Source organism: Impatiens glandulifera, chromosome 7, assembly GCF_907164915.1.
Source record: "Impatiens glandulifera chromosome 7, dImpGla2.1, whole genome shotgun sequence".
NCBI classification, from domain to species: domain Eukaryota; kingdom Viridiplantae; phylum Streptophyta; class Magnoliopsida; order Ericales; family Balsaminaceae; genus Impatiens; species Impatiens glandulifera.
In genome coordinates this window covers 32263584-32278865 of record NC_061868.1, presented here as the reverse complement: position 1 = coordinate 32278865, position 15282 = coordinate 32263584, and the positions used below count along the sequence as shown (strand labels likewise).

General features: G+C 31.5%; 1 protein-coding gene across 1 annotated transcript; it reads left to right on the top strand.

Moving 5' to 3' along the window:
* Positions 1–11440: 11440 nt before the first annotated feature.
* On the top strand, positions 11441–13475 carry LOC124945798 (expansin-A6-like). Its single transcript, XM_047486296.1, has 3 exons — positions 11441–11608; positions 12498–12816; positions 12895–13475. Exons 1-3 carry the CDS (start codon positions 11458–11460, stop codon positions 13202–13204), a joined length of 780 nt encoding a protein of 259 aa, XP_047342252.1. The 5' UTR covers positions 11441–11457; the 3' UTR covers positions 13205–13475.
* Positions 13476–15282: the final 1807 nt, after the last annotated feature.

The following is a 15282-nucleotide window of genomic DNA, read 5'->3' as shown; positions in this document are numbered from 1 at the left end:
GAACTCAACTTTTCAACCAGTTTTCACCCACAAACCAACGGACAAAGAGAAAGGGTGAACGCGTTGCTTGAGTTTTTCTTAAGGCACTATGTAAGCGCCAATCAGAGGGACTGGACAAAGTTGTTGGACATAGATCAATTTTCATACAACCTGCAAAAAAGTGAGTCAACAAGCGTGAGTCCTTTTGAGATCGCTACAGGTCAACAACCTTTAACACCACACACCTTGGTGATGGGTTACAAAGGCCCAATCCCCACGACCTTTAAATTCGCCAAAGGGTGGCATGAAGAGGCCGACATCGTACGAGCTCACCTTGCCAAAGCCGCCAAACGAATGAAGAAATAGGCAGACACGAAGAGAAGACACTTGGAGTTCGAAGAAGGAGACCAAGTGATGGTAAAATCCTTCTCCATCAAGGGAGACGCTTTTCCAAGGTCCACAAGGGGCTTGTAAGGCGATACGAAGGCCCTTTCCTCGTGGAGAAGCGAGTAGGAAAAGTGGCATACCGCCTAAAGCTTCCATCACATTTGGAGATGCATCCCGTATTCCACGTAAGTTTACTTAAAACTTATCATGAAGATAAAGAAGATTCTAGTAGACACGATTCAAAGAGAGCTCCCACTGCAATCACAATCGTACCCGAAAAAGAAGCCGAAGAGATACTGGCACATCGGGCGATACCAAGAAGGGGTACCCATCCAAGTTACGTCGAATATTTCGTCAAGTGGAAGGGGTTACCAGAAAGCGAGGCAAGTTGGGAAAATGAATTAGTGTTATGTAACTTCAAAGACATCATCCAGGCCTACAAGGAAGACGCGACGAGGACGTTGCCAGATTGAGTGGGGGAGAATGTCACGGCCCAATCTTCCTGGCCCAAGAAGAGGAGGAGGCTTAAGCCCTCTTAAGCCCAACCCAAGGATTATTCTAGGCTGGAAGGCAGGTCCTTGATTAGCGCATCTAATTGAGAGTTAAAAGGAATTCCTTGATTAGTGCATCACTAATTAACATATAAAAGGAATGTCCTTGATTAGTGCATCACTAATTGACAATTAAAAGGAATCCCTAAATTAGTGCACAATTAATGTAGCGGCTAAAATTAGTCCTATAAATACCCTTGAAGTATTACATTGTAAATCACGAATTATTTTATCAATATATTACTTTCTCTCTCTAAAGTTCTAGTGTTTATTCGAGTATTACTTTGAGTAAGGCTGTCTAGTTATTCAATCTTGCGAAGATCATAACTAGTGTCGCACGGATCGTTGGTGCAAAGACCAAGCCCGTGACAAAATGCACGAGCTACATACTAGTTCCAATTAATTACTAATGTTCCACCACGATGAAAAGATGCTTGATCCTCAAACATTCATCTTACGTTCATTTTGAACCCTAGAACTTCCTTAACTACTAATTTCAGTTTTTAACTTTTGAATTTCAACTTATTTTAAATAAATTAAAATTAGTTTAGCCCTTAAAAATTCAGCTTCATTCAATTGAATCTCTAGACTCTTTTAAGGTCCAATTTCAACCTAAATTTCAATTTCGAATTATCTTTAATAATTCTGAAATATTTCAATCCATAGACTATTTGTTCACGTTCAAATCAACCCATGAACTTCATTTATGTCCAATTTTGACATTAAAGTTCCAAATTTCATTATTTCAAAATTTATTAAGGATTGTTTGGCTTTATTTCACAGAAAATAAGTTTTATTCATGCTTTTGACCTTCTAAATTATTTTAGAAAAATAAAAAATACAATATTGTCAAAAATATTATTTTCGACAATAGTAAAAAATTGGAACCTAAAAAATATTCATCATTTTTAGGATTTTATTGGAAATCTATCTATCATTGAGAGCTCATATCTTAAATTTTACAATTCTAAAAATCGTTATTTTTTTATAGTATGTCCCTGAAAATATTTTTGACCTCCAAAATAAATTTTAGATTTTTTTGGCACGTTTGAAAAAATACCTAGATTTCTACAACTCCTAAAATTATGCTTGACATGCATAAAAAATTTCATAATTTTTCAAATACTTTAAAAAAAAATCTCGACTTTCGCGGTGACATAAACGGGGCTCCAATACTCCAAAATTCTTAATGTGAATTTTCTTATGCTCGTGGACTTTTTTTACAAGGATCTACAACCTAAATTCTAATTAAATAACATGTGAATTTTTCACTTCACATTTGTGTTTTCTTTGTGCTTAGGACGCGTTCGTGGCTCTATTATCTTAACCTTGTCTAAACTTAATGGACGCCTAAAGTCATATTTAAGCAATGAATAGGGATAGCCCTTTAATTAGACACAAGTTAGGATAATCAAAAGAGTAAAAGAGTTTTAAACTCATAATGCACGTGTAACAATCCTTTCAAATATCCATGGTCAACTATGTTCGAGTAGAAACTGTCCATCTGGACAGGCATGTAGGAGATATCACCTTAGGCCCTTTCTTAATACGTAACCAATCACTGAAATATTAAAAATAAATCTCAAATTTTAATTCCTAGTTTTTTTGAGAAGTAAATTAAGGTGGCAACTCTTGAAGTCAATTAAATTAATACGTTCAGACACGTATTAATCTAAAACATGTACGGGCTAATTTTAAAAGGCTTATGCTAAAGAACGTTACTTTGGTTTCTCATCTCACACTTAAGACTTGAAAACTTCCAAAAAATAGTCTTCTTGTCTATTTTACAAGATTCGAAAGGAAGGTAAGTCAAAGGGTTCTCAAACATAACACGTGGAAAACATTTTCCTAAAACAGTACCCAAGGTCGAGCTTACCATCAAATTCCTTCGTTGTGACCCCTCTCAAGGCATAGCACACGAAAGGACATGTAAGACATAGGGCTCCGACCAATTTTCAGATCGTATAAACTGATCTTAAAGACGAGGCATTCGAATGGATAAAACATGGGAAAAAGCGCGAGAGCGAGAAAGGACGATAAAAATCGCGTACAATTTCATCCACAAAAAATAAGTCATAGATACTTTTATAAAAGCTGTTGAAGAAAGTCATTTAGCCGAGCTAAAGACGTGACTAAATCTGCAACACTTTCATATTGAGGAATGAATATACAAATATTAGGTTAATTAAAGATTATTTAAAAGTTAGTTTATTAGGATTTGAAAGTTAAAGATAAATTGTAATTCGATAAATAGTTGGGGGACTTGATTATTAAAATCTAACTTTCCAACGATATAACTAACTACATTTAACTATTGAAAATATGATATTCTCGCCTAACATTGTTTTCCCAAAATTAGCTAACCTAATTTGGGCAATTTCTCTCTCACTCTCCATCCCTCTTTTCTTAAATTCCACTTTCCCCACATGGTATTAGAGAAAATTTGTTAATAAGAAAGTGTAGAGAAACTAAAATGGTCTGATCTAGCATCACGACGATAGGAACGGACTGAGCGATACTTTATAAATTGCTCCAATGAAGAAAAATATAACGTCAATTCACTAAATCTTCACGGTGTCGACAATCTGAATTCCGTTCAAAGCGTCATAACTCTCACCGGAGTAAATTACTTATCTTGGACGAAGAGTATCAAACTATCTCTTCAAACCAAAGTGAAACTCGGTACTATCAAACAAGGTAACCTTATTGTTAAAGAATATATTCAAAGATTATGTTATACTTGGAAGAAATGGTTGATATTAATCCCTTTCCGAAATGTGAATGTGAAAAAATGATTCATATACTCGCATCCCCTTTGTAAGCACTAAAAATTTACATCCCAATTTATAATAATAAAATAATTAATTTGACTTATTTTTAAATAAATAAAATCAAAATAATTAACCTCATGGCCAAAAATCAATTAAAACAATCAATTAGGCTAATTATTGTGATAATTAAAACCTAATTAATTAAGAAAATGGTCAAAATAATAAAAATAAAATTATTTAAGATAAATGTTGTACTCATTTATTTTAAAATAATTTTAGAAAATTTATGAGAAAAAATAAATAATTTAGAATGAATTGTTCTATCCATTTTATTTAAAATAATTATTTATTTAACCCTGAAAATATAATAAAATAAATTGATAAAATATTTTTATATTTATTTTAATATTTTGTGTAAAAAGATCAAAATTAAAACCAAAAGGGTGAAAGAAAAATTAATTTTAAACAAACCCTTAAGGTTTTAAAATAAAATTAAATCTATAATCGGGTGTAGCCGAAAACAGAAGAAAATGTTGCAGCAGGAACCGCATTCATTGGATGAATACAGGGACCGCATCCTACACCTTAGAGTGATTCGCGTAGCCCGTTGTAAGGGAAGCATCGCACGCCCGAGACGTAGGAGAAAAACTAACGCGGACGTTAGCTCCGTCCATCTAAGTGCTGACAGAATGCCAGACGCTAACATAACGCCAACGGAATGCCTAAACACGCCTTAAACAACATAATTTTGGCCTCCGGTCTTCTTCATCGCGATGCCGAGCATATATGCTTGAAGATTCATGGTTGATTTTGCCTAGTTGGAACTTAGCCATTAATCCACCATTTCGGCTCAAAATAAAAAAAAAGGTTTGATGTTCTTGGGTAAATTCTGCTGAATCACAACCCATAACGCTTCCCAACATGATTGTAATGATGTTGGGAAACTATTTGGATCATGATGTTTGATCCATCCCGATCATGTTTGATCAAAATCAATTTTTTCAAAATAAATTGAAAATTTTGAATGATTGATTTGGTCAAAACAAGCCGCTAGTGTTCTTGTTTTGGTACCAATCAAGTATATATATAGTATAAGGAAGCTATTAGATAGCTCCATACACTTCAAAACAACTTTAAAATTAAAAACCCGATTTTGATCACAAACTGTTTTGAAAATTTTGATCATCATCCATGTCGATTTATACCTTAAGATGATGATCAACGTGTTCTTGGGAGTTTTGTGAAGCTACCCAAACCCTTGGATCATAGAATCCAAACTAAAAAATGAATTAAAAAAATGAACCTTTGATGTTCTTAAGGACCGAGGCTTGTTAGCCTAGGAACGAGAGACCCAACCAAAGATCCTCGGTTTGGACCAAAACCTAGGACCGAGAAAATCGAACCTAGGACTAACACCTAGGACCAATGTTCTTAACGTAGGACCGATTTTCTTGAGCTATAACCAAGAGGTCTCACCGATGTTCATGAGCTAGGACCGAGAAGTCCAACCTTGGGACCGAGAATCCCAAGTCTAGTACTGAGAGCTCCCGCACCTAGGACCGAGGGACTTAGCCTAGAGCTAGCCCTGGACCGAGAGGTTTAGAACCTAGACCCTATCTAACCTAGGACCGATAGGTTTTTACACCTAGACTGGTAAGATTATTCAAGGACCGAGAGTCCTTAGCACCTCGACCAAAGGACTTCGGTACTTAGGCCCAAGACCCTAAACCTCGACTTGGACCGAGAGTCTTTTGACCTCGTCCGATAAAAATGAACCCAAGCTTTAAGACTCCGGTCCTAAGGCCTGTTTGGTTCTACTTTTTGAAATCCAAAATTATTTTTGTAATTTTGGGACTCCAAATCATTAAAAAATCCTTTAAAAATTTGAAAATATCTCGAAAAAGGTTCGTTTAATGTTTATTTCTAAACCCTAATGCCTTTAAAAAATGACCAATATTCTTCAAGTATTTCCACCCTAGTTATCATCCGCAATAGGTATGAGCATTTAAATCTTGATGTTTTAATACTTTAAATAATGCTAAATCTAGAAGCATGACTAGGACCGGAATAATAAACGGTTAAAACTCAAACGTTATATAACCGATTTTCGAAAACTAACTGTATAAGTAGAGACCGTTTTAAAAATTGGTATGGAGTACAAATCGCGAAATCATTTTCCCGAGTATCACCAAACTATGAACATAAAGAAAACTTTGGTCAATACGTTTGTACACGTATGCCAACTTTTATTGATTTTCAAAAAAATCAATTAACGACTCTGTTTCAAAATAAATAATCTGCCAAATTAATTATGTTTAATTAATTTAAACTAAAGAATTTTCTAAAAATCAAATTATGATTTGATTACTGTAAATTCTCGGATTATTTAAAATTGAACCACTGGAATTAATTATATTTAATTAATTTAAAAAGTTGTCAGGAATGAACGACATCTTTTAAAAACTATATTTTATTTGAAAATAAAATTCATGACACGTAAATCAGGTTAAATTTCCCAAACGTCAAGATTTTTATCGGGAACCACACGAAGGGTTTTTTTTTGGGGGGTTACAATTTTCTAGCGACTTTGTTGGGAATTAAATGTTTAACTTGAAAACATAAAACCTTGCTTTTGAAAAGTTTGTATCATATTTTCATACTTAAATAGGCTTGTCTTAAAAGTTACAACACCTTAAAAGGATGCATAAGTTTTATCCCTATTTTAGAACCTTTATGTGTAAAGGGTCCATCACTTTCTTCTTGCAAAGAAGTACTAGACCGGGATCGGTAATTCTACACTTATGTGCAAAGATTGTCAATGTGGAATGACAACTTGTTACAAATCGAGTGATGTTTCGAGAGGAAAAACTAGAATGCACATGATCGACCCCACCCTTTGGCGATGAATCGTCCGATAGGATGCAAGCATTATGGAGGTGGGGGAAATTCCCAATTGAGTAGATATTCCCGGGTTTATGGCGGCAGTTTACCCCTCCACTATTGGTGAATGAAACTCTTTTATGATTCCCCTTAGAACAAAAAACCTAGTTACTATCACCAAGCCGGTTTTTGTCGTGCCCAAACAACCAAAAAGCCTCGTCACTACAACCCTTATATGACTACTATATATGTATTATGTGTATGAATGTATAGTCTAAGTGAGAATTCTGAACATATTCCTTCTTTTTAAAACAAATGTATGTTTGTAAATGTCTTGAATTTACAGTCACAAATGATGTCCATGCTGATGAATGACGCGCTGGTTCCCTGGATTGATAACTTTGACGCATATTGAAATGTTGCAAGTTCAATATTTATATTTATCATTTATTATTTTATTTTCAAATTATTATTCCATATTCAAAGATTAATTTATATTAATCAAAATGAAATTAATATATATGAAGTTAATGGTAATATATATATATATATATATATATATATATATATATATATATATATATATATATATATATATATATATATATATAATCAGTACATTAATGTTTGTTGTCTTAACTGTTGAAATTAATCACGAAGGCGTGCATGGAACTTTAAATTAGTTAATTATTTATGCATGCATGTGAAAATGGAAATTGGACGGCCAAAAAGTTGGACTGGTCAATATATAGTATTAACTAATATATATATATATATATATATATATTCAACATATATCCATATCTATATATATATATTCACATGGTATATATATTTACATGATATATATATTCAGGGTCAAGTATGTCTCCAGCATTTAATTGGACCTCAACAAATTCAAACACGCCTTTCAAACTCTAATTTATTAAGTGTGAAAGGAGACACTTTATATATATAAAAACAAACTCATTTTTATCTCTAAAATAGTATTAAAAAAAAATACTTTTTTTGTTTTTCATCTATTGTTTATTTGTTTTGCTGTGTAGAAATGTGTCAAAAAAATATTTGTCTTAATTTTTTTTTAAAGAAAATAATGAGATTAAGAAATTATAGAAGTTTTGTAAAAAAATATTTAAAAATTTTAATGGAGTTAATCAAAAAATGATAACTACAAACAATTTGAGTAAATTTTTAATTAAAACTAAAATGAACATGCAAAAATTAAAATTTTAAAACCAATCATTAATGCAAGTTTGAGAAGTAAAAAGAAGATTATATAAACAAGTAACTTATTAAAGTTAATTTATAAATTAATTGAAGCAACATTTTATCCCTAATTGTTTTGGTTCATTTATTATTTTATCATAAATTAATAGGCACCGATGATACAACTACTGCCGACTGGGTGAGTAAAGTGACTTTGCATTCATATGCTTACACGTGGATACAATTAAGTGTGACGTGTATAGAAGGTGGCACCATCACATGCAAATGTTGGAAGTTTCTTGATGACGTGGCAGATCACCTAGATTTGGTTGGTTGGATATGTGAGCCAGCCGTACTTTTCGCATTATAACTACCGGCTCACATATACAAATCCATGTTTTATGTGATAAAAATATAAACTATATATAATTCAAATAAATATAAAAGTTACCACAAGTTTAAGAAATACATAAATCAAACTCATATCATAATAATACCAAATACATGATAATAGATTCATGTTCCACGAGATAAATAATATATAGTTTACAAGTTCCCCAAGTAACCTAACTCAATTTATAATATGAATACCTCTATCGTACCCTCTTTTATAATTTCATCAACTGTTTACCTTGAAAACATTGGTGTCACACAAGCCTCTTGATTCGTCTTCGTGTTTGAGTCGAGGGAGGTTGGGTGCTTAAATTGAAAAGGGTGCAAACTGGCGGATGAGCATTGCAATAATGAAGGGTCTCCTTCGTCTCAAAAGTTTTGCGGAGTCCACCTCCTCAGGGTCCCCTCCACTAGTAGAAAAAAGGTCTTCTGTAACGACTACTAGTAACTGCGCTCGAACGCCCTTACTAATGTTTTTTTTATCAGTAACGGTTATAATAAACCGTTACGGTTAAGAACACATCAGTAACGGCTATATAAGACCGTTACTGTTAAGATTTTACAGTAACGGATATAAGGAATCACCGTTACAAATAATAGCGGCTTGTTTTTTTAAATCGATTTAAAATAAAGTTTTCCTTCCGTACCTATATGAAACAAGAATGCATTTGTATTGAATTGCTGTAAGTTTTTACAAAAGATATCCGCATTCGTGTGCGAGTGCCTTTAAGCCACTTTGTGGTTTGGCACCCATACATCTATGCATTTGTATAGTCTCCCCTTAAAAGAATTAAAATATATTTATAGCAAGGTTTGAACACTAAATTTATAGTCACTGTGTTGACTATAACTAATCAACTAAGTTAGAATAATTTTATTAATTTTATATTAATCTTTTATACATCTCTATGTATTTTTTAAAATATTTAAAAAATAAAAATAAAAGTTCAATAGTCCCCATAAATATCCAACTCTGAGGTCGGCCCTAAATGACAGTGTCAACGAAAGTCTCTACTCGCTTCTCTTCTCGTTGAGTGAGTAAGTTTCAGACTTGAGTAAATTAGAATCACTAAATAAAATAAAAAAAAGAATTGGATATTATAAAGTTTAAGATAGAATTCAAATTCAAATTCTTAGTTTTAAATGGTCAAACAATGAAATGAATTTGAATAACCTTATCTACTCTAATTCCAACCCATGCCATATATATACAGCCAAATTAATCCTAGGTTTGAAATAAAACAAATTAAGCTGCTTAGAAAGTTTGAACCCTGACATTTTTTATATTCCATGGAAAAGTTGCATTGACATTTTGCATATAATGTACAAAACATTTATTTTACTTATAATTATTTTGTGAAAATTCATAAATTTGACCCCTGTGAATAGTCTGAACACTAGCACTATTATTTATATATATATATATATATATATATATATATATATTTTGATAGATTGGAATATAATTTTTAATCTTTGGATATTTGATTCAATGTGTATACGTTGTTGATGATTATGTATATTTCTGTCATTCTACATTACTGATAAATATACTTTGACTGCTAACTTGGTGTAAAATATTGACATGGTTATCGAATAAGTATTAAACTAATTAGTTTTATTTGATTATAATTAGTTTAATTGTAAATCAATATTGTAAGTCTAACTAATATTATCCAAAATTTAGGAAAATTACTGTTTAAATAGATATTTAAAGAAGATTTCCCAACCAAATATATAAGCTTTCAAGTCTTTTAGTAAATTCTCTCCATAACTTTCTTACATTTATTTTTTTATTTAAATGAGTATATTATTGTGGGGAAGTTAAGGTTAGTTAGGATTTTTGTCTTTTTTTTCATTAAATGGTAAAAGAAAAAATATTTTTACTTTGAAAATATTGTCAACTAAAAGATTTTTCACTTATTTTCATTTCTTCTTTAAAGAAGCATATATGTATTTTGTGTGAACTAATTAACTAAAATAGTTTAAGTGGTAAGAAGGAGTCTTAAGAGACTAATATCACATGTTTGATTTTTATTTATAACGCTTTAAATTAAAGTGAAGGTCAAACTTTTGAGAAAATGTTAACTTTCAACATTTTAAAAGAAAAGTTAATATATCTTGGGTAAGATACCCACTATATATATAAGGTAGCTCAAATACTAAGAATGAATTTTAAGAGATTAAATATTGTGGATTTGATTGTTTAGAATGTATTAAATTGAAGGAAGTTAATGCATAGGATAAAATTCTAACTTCAAACATTCAAAAAAAAAATAATAATAAACTTTGTATGAGTTACACCATTAAAAGTTATTTTATTATGAAGTGAATTGGTTATATTGTCTATTGGACACTTATTATGTTATAATTTGATAGTAACATTTGAATATTAATGTTAAATCAATGATTTTATGTTACAATATCAAATTGGGACCTAAAGTTTGTTAAGATTTCCAAACTGAATTAAGCATCATTTACTCTTAAGTCTTAACTCTTAAATTTCATTGAACATTTTAAAACAACTAATTTATTTTTTTATTTAAAAAGCTAGCAGTCACTAATATGATGAGTTTTTATTTATAACATTTTGTCATGTCTTGATGTTTTTATGAACCGACATTTTTCTTTCTCAACTACTGCCCGAGTTGATTACCTCATTATTGTTAACTTTCTTCTCAAGAAACTTCATATCGTTAAATAAACCATAAAACATGTAAAACGTCAAAATGTTTCTGCTATTTTCTTTGTCATAGTAGTTGTAATGTAATTGTGTCACATAGTTATATTGTTGTCTTAAATGATGAATGTGTTGTCATTTGAAAAAACTAAAAACATTAAAGTGTTGTCACTTGCTTAACTAATTAAAGTCACTTATTAAAAATGAAATAAAATACTCACCAAATTATGTTTCATTTTGAATTTCTCAGCAAACACTTATGAAATTTACCATCCAATATAATTGTTAGAATCCATTTTGAATAACTCACCAAATTATGTCAATTAAGTTGATATTAACTATAATACTAAAGTAATTTTCATTATACTATTTTTTATCTCCCCCTTTCCTCATAAAAAAAGAAAAGAAATATTTTATAACAAATTAAATGAAAACAAAATCTCAAATTTGGCCGGTTCTATCAGTAAAAGGAAGGAAGACGGCAAAAATTAATTAGAAATAGGGTCCACTACTTATTTTATTTACACAATTACCCTTTTTTCCTACATAAATACCCTTCATCTTCCTCCCACTTTCCAATTCACTCCAGTCTTTCTCTCTAGTTTTGAAAATGGCTCTTGCAAGAATAACCTTTTGCATTGCAGCAATACTCTCTCTCTTAACGGTGGCTTATGCACAGACTGCCGGAGTTTTCACGGCGGGGCCTTGGCAGAGTGCTCACGCCACCTTCTACGGCGGCAGCGATGCCTCCGGCACCATGGGTAATTAAGTAATTATGTTTTGTTTTTTTCCATTCAAACTTATGCTATCTATCCAAGTCTCCCATTATTTGATTTTTTTAGGAAATAATGTTACAATATGTATATAAATATTATTTAAACTTATCAAATAGTTTAATGGTAAAAGTTAGTTTAAGAAACTAAAATGTTATAGATTTGATTTCATCTCAAAACATTAAAGTGAATTTTATTCATTAACCTACATTATAACTCAAGTCACGAGAAATCTTCTCTTTTAGTTTAATGACAATAAGAGGTTGATATTAACCCTAAGTTTCTGAATGATCAAATGAGAAATTATTTAGTTAATTGTGTTTACAAGCTAACTACATTATTATCTGTTGTCTTATGTTTTTGATTAACAAAAACACAAACTAGAAGAAGGAATACTTAAAATACTAATTATGTCACTAATTTATTTCTACTTCTAGCTTCCTATTAACAAACAAATATTTAATATATATATATATAAATCATAAAATTATATAATATGGGTTGTTAAGGAAAATTTTACAATAATCTTTACAATTATGGAATTGAAGAATTCATTCTGAAATATTATTTATATATGTTATACATAATACTTTTATCTATTTTTTCAAATAACTAAATATAAATATTACAATAAATTAATAATTAATTTAATATTTAATATAGTACAAAAATTAAAATATATATTTATTAATGCCATTTAAATATGTGTTATATTACCTATTTATTTCTAGTGTTTCGGATTCTAGATAGACAGACAGATCATATAAATGTCATTTTCATTCAATTTTCAGTCAAATTACTAGTCAAATTTATATTTAATAAGAAAGAATTATTAAATTAGATGATTTTTTTTTTATGGTTTTGTTTTTGGGGACAGGTGGAGCTTGTGGATATGGTAATCTATACAGCCAAGGATACGGAGTCAATACGGCGGCGCTAAGCACGGCATTATTCAACAATGGCCTGAGTTGCGGCCAATGTTTTGAGATCAAATGCGCCAACGATCCCAAATGGTGTCACTCAGGCAGCCCTTCAATCTTCGTCACCGCCACCAACTTTTGTCCCCCAAACTTCGCCCAGCCTTCAGACAACGGTGGATGGTGCAACCCTCCTCGCCCACATTTCGATCTTGCCATGCCCATGTTCCTCAAGATTGCCGAATACCGTGCCGGAATTGTCCCCGTCTCCTATCGTCGGTAAGCAATTGTTCCAAAAGTTATTTCATTTTGATGTTATTCATCTGATGAAAATTTGCTAATATGTTGGTTCTGTAGAGTTCCATGCCGGAAACAGGGAGGAATCAGGTTTACTATCAATGGGTTCCGATATTTTAACTTAGTTCTGATCAGTAATGTCGCCGGAGCAGGAAATATAGTGAAAGTGAGCGTGAAAGGGAGCCGTAGTCAGTGGATGTCGATGACCCGTAATTGGGGACAAAACTGGCAGTCCAATACCGTTCTTGTCGGTCAGGCTCTGTCGTTTAAGGTGACCTCCGGCGATGGTCGTACTTCCACCTCATTCAATGTGGCACCTTCTAATTGGCAGTTTGGACATACTTACCAAGGCAAGAATTTCATCGTCTGATGATTCAAGTCAGTTTGTCAGACTCAAACCCAAACCGAGCCGAATTGAGCAAAAAGTATTAGTATTAGTATTAGTATTAGAATAAGACAATGGTAATGGGAATGGAAGTAGATTGTGATGAATTTGGTATTTAATTACCCACATTTTGTTTCCCATTTTTTTCATGGGAAAACTTGAAGCTTGCCCACAATCCCTACGTTTTATGGTTTACGTTTAGCGTGTAATTGTATGATAATAATCTTTGTTATATAAAATAAGTGGGTGTTTGTGTCAATTTATATTTCTTTTTATCACTTAAGTTAGTATTCATCCAATTCTCACCAAGGATTGAACACATGAGTGAGCTTAATGATGCTTTATTTACTATTTTAGTTATTTTTTTACTAAAGGAAAAGGATATCTAGACAAGACAATTGACAACTAAGTACCTAGTATAAAAATTTTTGGGTCAAATAGGATTGGGTACATGCCGGGTATCTGAAAACAAAGGACCAAACTTAACAAAATGTTAATTTTATATATATAAAAAAGGGTCCTTTTAAAAATTTATTTCAAATTTATAAAAAAATAATTTTTATTTGTAAAACAAATAGGTTTTAAAAATCTGATTCCTTGTGTAATAAATAGAATTTGAGTTGGGTGGAATACCTATAGTGTCAAAATGGGATAGGACAAATTTAGGATTATTGTTGAAAGATTTTGTCAAATTTAGAACTTACCTAATTTTTTGTCATTTTAAAAACTATAGTTATAATATTTTGTTATATTTAAGACTTCTCAAATCACAGTGTAAACAAATCTGTTAAATTATTTACAATGTTATTTCTTTATTTATTTAATTTTTTTATATATCTAGTTAACATTTTCAAGTCTTCAACAACATTTGTAAATCCTTTCAATTTCTGCTCCTCTCTCTTTCTCCAATTGCATTATCACTTTCAAATGATAAAAGTTGCATAATTACATAAATTTTCACCTCTTCTTCTCAGCAAGGAAAAAATGGACGAAAAACAATCCCAGCTCTCTTTCTTCTTTTCTGACTGCAGCTTTCAGCTTCTCCAACCGAATTCCTGCAACGATTAATGTCTCCGGCGAGTACTTCCGACGATTTCTAGGAACTATTTTGTGCTCTCAAATCGTCTTTGTGGTCGGAAATGTAATAGTGATCGTTCTCTACCTGAAATTCGGCTTCTTTCGAATTCAGACAATAATTGTACTTACGAAATTGTATGAAGAATACATGACAATAAACAATAAAAATGAGAACTTTAATGATGAATAGAGCAAATAGAGCATTTTCGAGGTTAAGTTGACTATAAAGATGATGAACACAGAATCTTCTACCGACAAAGAAATGAATATTCAAAGGGGAAGAATGTCAATTTTACACATAAAGTTGTAAGAAGGTGTCAAATTTACTCATTAAGTATCAAAATTCTATTTATATATACTAACTTGTCAAAAAATGTCAAATTTATTTAAAATAACGGAAAAGTTAAACGGAGTTAAAATTTTTGCCACATGTAATATCCACCTACTTTTTTATTTATTTTTAATTTACATTACTTTAATTTTTTTTCCATTCATACAAAACATTTAAATTTTTCCTTATCAATTTTTTCTCTCTCTTTACCCATTAACTCTTCATCTTTAATACGAGTAAGTATTATGAAATAAAAAACTAGATCAGAATTTCATTTTCCTGTTTTTCCAACATCGTCGCTGATCGGTTCACTAGGGAGGGCCCCACCTTTTGTCCAGTACCTTCTACAAGTTTTGCAGAAATGCTTCGGCTGCGCGAGGCTGTAGTTGTTGTAGTAACATAATTTCGTATTTGGAGAATCGCATCTCAAACACTTTATCGACTGTTCCGCCACCTTCACCGCCGTCATAGTTTTCTGGCCACCTGGTTGTTCTTCTGTCATAATATTATTATCTGACTTCGACATAGCTGGTTCTTTAATTTTCTGAAAAAAGTTGAGAAAGAAAAGATCTTTATAGATGATTAGTTCATTATTTCATTATTTAATCTTCATTGTAGTAACCCATACTCTATCAGATCAATTTTAATTTCAGCT

Coding starts and splice junctions, on each gene's coding strand:
- LOC124945798 (XM_047486296.1), top strand. CDS start 11,458: ATGGCTCTTGCAAGAATAACCTTTTGCATTGCAGCAATACTCTCTCTC. Junction 11,609..12,497: donor CGATGCCTCCGGCACCATGG/GTAATTAAGTAA, acceptor TTTTGGGGACAG/GTGGAGCTTGTGGATATGGT. Junction 12,817..12,894: donor GTCCCCGTCTCCTATCGTCG/GTAAGCAATTGT, acceptor TTGGTTCTGTAG/AGTTCCATGCCGGAAACAGG.